The sequence below is a fragment of the Condylura cristata genome, unplaced genomic scaffold (assembly GCF_000260355.1).
Source record: "Condylura cristata isolate star-nosed mole 26May11 unplaced genomic scaffold, ConCri1.0 scaffold00026, whole genome shotgun sequence".
Lineage (NCBI taxonomy): Eukaryota > Metazoa > Chordata > Mammalia > Eulipotyphla > Talpidae > Condylura > Condylura cristata.
In genome coordinates, this window is record NW_004567127.1 from 26,210,279 (window position 1) to 26,214,754 (window position 4,476).

The window sequence follows — 4,476 nt, forward strand, 5'->3', positions numbered from 1 at the left end:
GTTGACCAACGTTACGCTGCAAACAGCCCGCCGCAGATTTCAGGCTAATCGCTTTAAATTCAAATCTCCCCGCTCACTCCCCGCCCACCCTGACGTTAGCCAATAGGAAAATGAACACCTTGGGCACACCAATCCTGCACGCGAACACCCAAAGAGCGTGCGCTCTCGGCTCTCTGCAAGCCCAATTAGGCAGGCCGTGCGTTTAGACAACCAGCCAATAGAAGACTATCACTGTCTCTTTTTCCCGCCCCCTTACCCAGCTCGGCCAATTGTTTCTGGCTTTATTCAATTGTAACCTACACGCGCTCAACATTTGCGCAAGCGCACTTCACCTGAGAGTTTTAAAGTTTTGGCGTTTTATAGGTGACACTCCAGTGACTTACAGCTTCGCTGTTTCAAAACCTCTTCCTCTGTTCCTAGGATGTAAACTTCTCTGTATTTTAGTTCTTTCCCACTGGGTCCTGTTAGTATGTACTAAATGGGAATACGAGCACGCATTGAGACCGTAGACAATCCCTGCGCATGTGCAGTGACCCGGGCTGGACGACATAGGCGTGGCCTGCGCGTGGGGATTTCACGCATGCGCTCAGCTCTCTTGGTGTTGCTACAGCCGGGAGGCTGGAGGAGTATGTCGGCCCCGTTCGAGGAGCGCAGTGGGGTGGTTCCTTGCGGGACGCCGTGGGGCCAGTGGTACCAGACCTTGGAGGAGGTGTTCATTGAAGTTCAGGTGCCACCAGGCACTCGCGCCCAGGATATCCAGTGCGGCCTGCAGAGCCGGCATGTGGCGCTGGCCGTGGGTGGCCGCGAGATTCTCAAGGTAGCGCCACGTCGGGACTTGTGCTCGTGTATTACCGGCTTCCTTAAATCCCTGAGTGGTCAGGCTCTTAGTTCCCAGGGAGAGACTGGGCAGCATTGACGGCTCTTCGGGTGGGCCGAAAGAGAAAGCGAAAATATGGTCTGATTTGGTCCGGACTCCGACCACTGAGTTGTGGAATTTGAGGACTCCTGGATACTCCTTTCGCTCCCCTGAGAGGCTCCAGTAGAAAACAAATGAGCTAGATCATTAGTAAAACAAATATTTACTTAAAAAATACTTTTGTTCCAGACACTGATGTAGTTGCCGGGAGGACGGCGATGAGCAAGACAAGGTTCCTACACTTAAACACTCAGGTTATGTTCTTGTAGGGAGGTAGAGCAAAACTACACTCAGCCGTTTTCCGGCGGTTACGGGGAACCCCTAGGGAATATACCGGATAGGCCGTCAGGATGAAGCTTCAGGGCTAACAGGTGATTGATGTTCTCATTTGAAATGAGAAAAAGTTTGTTTTTGGAGTGTCAAGCAGGTGGCTAGAAGTGTGGGAGGATAACTAGTATCTCTTATTCTCAAATAGTAATTGAGTTGAGGACCCACTTAGTAGAAAATACGTTTTCTTTGTACATGACATTTTAACTTCTTTTCCTAAAATGTGAATTTGGCAAGTAACATCAAATCAAAATGGACTTGAAGCAGAGTTTCTGAAAAATCAATAACAACTAACCGGACATCAAATGTACAGTAGATAGTTAAAATAGTATTTTAATGCTAACTGCCCAACAAGGAGATATATCCAATTTTTAAAAGTTTTATTTAAAAATATGTGTTAATTAAAGCATTTTAGATAGTAATTTCACATTTAATTATTGATTAGTATTCATTTTCTAAAAAGTAAGGAGCCAGGAGCCCTGATCTTTAGAGAGCCCTGTGTTGTCATAATAAATAAATGAATATCTTTATATTCATAATAAACATAATAAATATATGTCATGATAAATAAAGGAGGTTCCTTTCACTCTCTAGGAGAAAACTCAGGCTTGAACATCCATGAATATAGTGAAATGGGTAAAATTTGATCTCTGTTATAAGTAACAAGTACATGTGACAGGAAATCAGATAAACCTTAAATTATAAAATTTTTATAAAAATTAATGAAATGCTCTATCTTTAGTACCTGATCTGTTTATTTTTCAGGGTAAACTCTTTGATTCTACAATAGCTGATGAGGGAACATGGACTTTGGGTAAGGGTAATTATGACTTGTAAAATCTTTTTAAAAATTAATCTTCTAACTTAGTAAATTTTTTTCTGTAGTATTATATCATTTGCCTTTGCAGCTTTGAAAGATACAGTAATAGAAATGTGTTGGAAACAATTGTTTGTGAAAGTTTTTGAAAATATAAATTTAATTTTTTTTTTTTTTGGTTTGTTTAGAGGACAGAAAAATGGTCCGTATTGTTCTTACAAAGACAAAGAGAGATGCAGCAAATTGTTGGACTTCTCTTCTAGAATCTGAATATGCAGCTGATCCTTGGGTGCAAGACCAAATGCAGAGAAAACTGACACTGGAGAGATTCCAGAAAGAAGTAAGTCAGAAGAATGTATGAATATATGTAGTTAAATAGCTAAAAATCATAAAACACATTATTTGAAATTACAAAACATGTTTATAAAAAATTAAAGTTCTTTAGAAGAATTTTTAAAGTTAAATGACTATAAAAATGATGGACTTTTTAAGTACTATGTGACTGTTTTTTATATTCATTAGAGGAATTAATTTATACTGCCATAACTTCTAAGCTGAGTTTATTTCATGTATAACCTTAATGCATGATAAACTTTCAGAAAGTCAGTATAGACTTACATAGTGTGAAAAGATTAAAGTTGAAAGGTTTCTTTAACATCTCCCCAGTTGATCTCATTCTTCATTTATGTATTGGCTTGACTGTTTATTTTTAAAGATTTGTTTTTATTTATTTATGCATGCAAGGACTGGGGTACAAGCCAAAGGTGTGGGGGTGGGAGTGGAGGTAGGTGAGAGGATTCTCCAGAGACAGAGTGGGGAGCAGAACAGGCAAATCTACTGAAATACACTGCTGAGGTGAGCAGCTAACAGACAGGAGAAGTTAACTTCTTGTCTGAGAGGTCTGCTGCACTGTATGGGTCAGCTGGCAGTCACTTGAGTGCTGAGACTTAACCCTTTGCGCCACCAGGGAGGCCCTGGTTTGATTTGTTTTTAACTGTTTTGTCCCAACTTATGTGACCAGCCGCAAGAAAGGAAGGTAGGAGGCAGAAAGGCTGAGCAAGCAGAGTTTATTGCTCCTGGACAGCAGCTGAGACAAGGAGCCCCTAGAGTGGGGTCCGCAGCTACTATCAGCCCTGTAGGGGGGAAGGGTCTCTTATATAGACTCTAAACTCAAATTCCAAAAGGGTGATTCATCGCTATGTCCCTTGATGTAAGGCCCAGATCATTATCACCTTCTTTTAGTCCCACCCCTGACACAAGGCCCCATTAATTGGATGCAAGGCCCAGTTTATTACCACCTTATCACCTTTGGATGCAAGGCCTGATTTATTACTGCCCTTATCCAGTCCCTCAGTAAATCTCCGCATTTGGTCACTCCCAACATTAACATAAATGGAGAATCTCGCTGTGTGTCATGTTCATGTTTCTTTGTCACTTAATAGTTTTTGGGTCTCTTTACCTACTAATATATATAAAGCATTCCTTTTAACTGTTTTAGAGTATTCTTTAAATATATCATTTATTTAGCTACTTCCCTTTGATACTTAGATTTCTCCATTTTTGCCTGTTTCAGTTTTTGCTTTCATTTCTTGAAGCTATTCACGTGTTCTTTAATATAGTTGTCTACGTGTAATTACTAGATCAAAGCACTGTTAACAGTTTTGATAGTTTCTGTCTCAGATGATGATTCCTAAAATTATCCCCATGTGGTTGTCCAGCAGACATACTGGACCCATCATGTCTAAAAAGAACTTCCAAATTTGTTCTACCTCTAGCCTTTTCATCTCAGTTGATGGAAATAGTTGCTCAGACCAAAAAAAAAAAAAAAAAGACTGAAAAACTAGAGAATCATCCTCAGTTCATTTTTCTCTCACACCCTATCATCCTTGTAATATTTACCTTAATTCTTTTTCATATCTTCTAGAATCCTGGTTTTGACTTCAGTGGAGCAGAAATCTCAGGAAACTACACTAAAGGTGGACCAGATTTCTCAAATCTTGAGAAATAGCTACTATTTATTTTTCAGCATTCTGTGGATCCTAGCAGATGTTGCTAACATAATCAAAAGAACAGAAATATATTGTGGAAGAAAAATGCAGATGCCTTGGCTACAGTTAACAAGTTGCAAAATGTATTTAACATGGTTCTAAAAATTACATTCAAATATGATTTACATAGAAAAACATCTTAATACTGTGGGAACTATTATTAATACATGGTTAACTTTTTTTGGACTTATTTTTGCTCAGCATGAAGTTTTATATGCTGCATTTTACTAATTTCATATTTAACTTGTATTTTTAATATAGAAAACATTAAGGTATAAATCATGTAAAATGCAGGGTGCCTTCAGAATAAATGTATTTCGTTCAGTAAGTGTGATGCAGGAATGATGTTCAATAAACTTTTCTAAATA

At 39.1% G+C, this 4,476-nt stretch overlaps 1 protein-coding gene across 1 annotated transcript; it reads left to right on the top strand.

Annotated features, from left to right (window-relative positions):
* Positions 1-557: 557 nt before the first annotated feature.
* On the top strand, positions 558-4,476 carry NUDCD2 (NudC domain containing 2). The gene is made up of 4 exons (XM_004689804.2): positions 558-817; positions 2,009-2,057; positions 2,249-2,400; positions 3,985-4,476. Exons 1-4 carry the CDS (start codon positions 581-583, stop codon positions 4,066-4,068), a joined length of 522 nt encoding a protein of 173 aa, XP_004689861.1. The 5' UTR covers positions 558-580; the 3' UTR covers positions 4,069-4,476.

What these genes read in the sequence shown, in the direction of transcription:
- NUDCD2 (XM_004689804.2), top strand. Translation starts at nt 581, where the DNA reads ATGCGCTCAGCTCTCTTGGTGTTGCTACAGCCGGGAGGCTGGAGGAGT. An exon ending in GTGGCCGCGAGATTCTCAAG is followed by an intron (nt 818 to 2,008) that starts GTAGCGCCACGT and finishes TTTATTTTTCAG; the next exon opens with GGTAAACTCTTTGATTCTAC. An exon ending in TGGAGAGATTCCAGAAAGAA is followed by an intron (nt 2,401 to 3,984) that starts GTAAGTCAGAAG and finishes CATATCTTCTAG; the next exon opens with AATCCTGGTTTTGACTTCAG.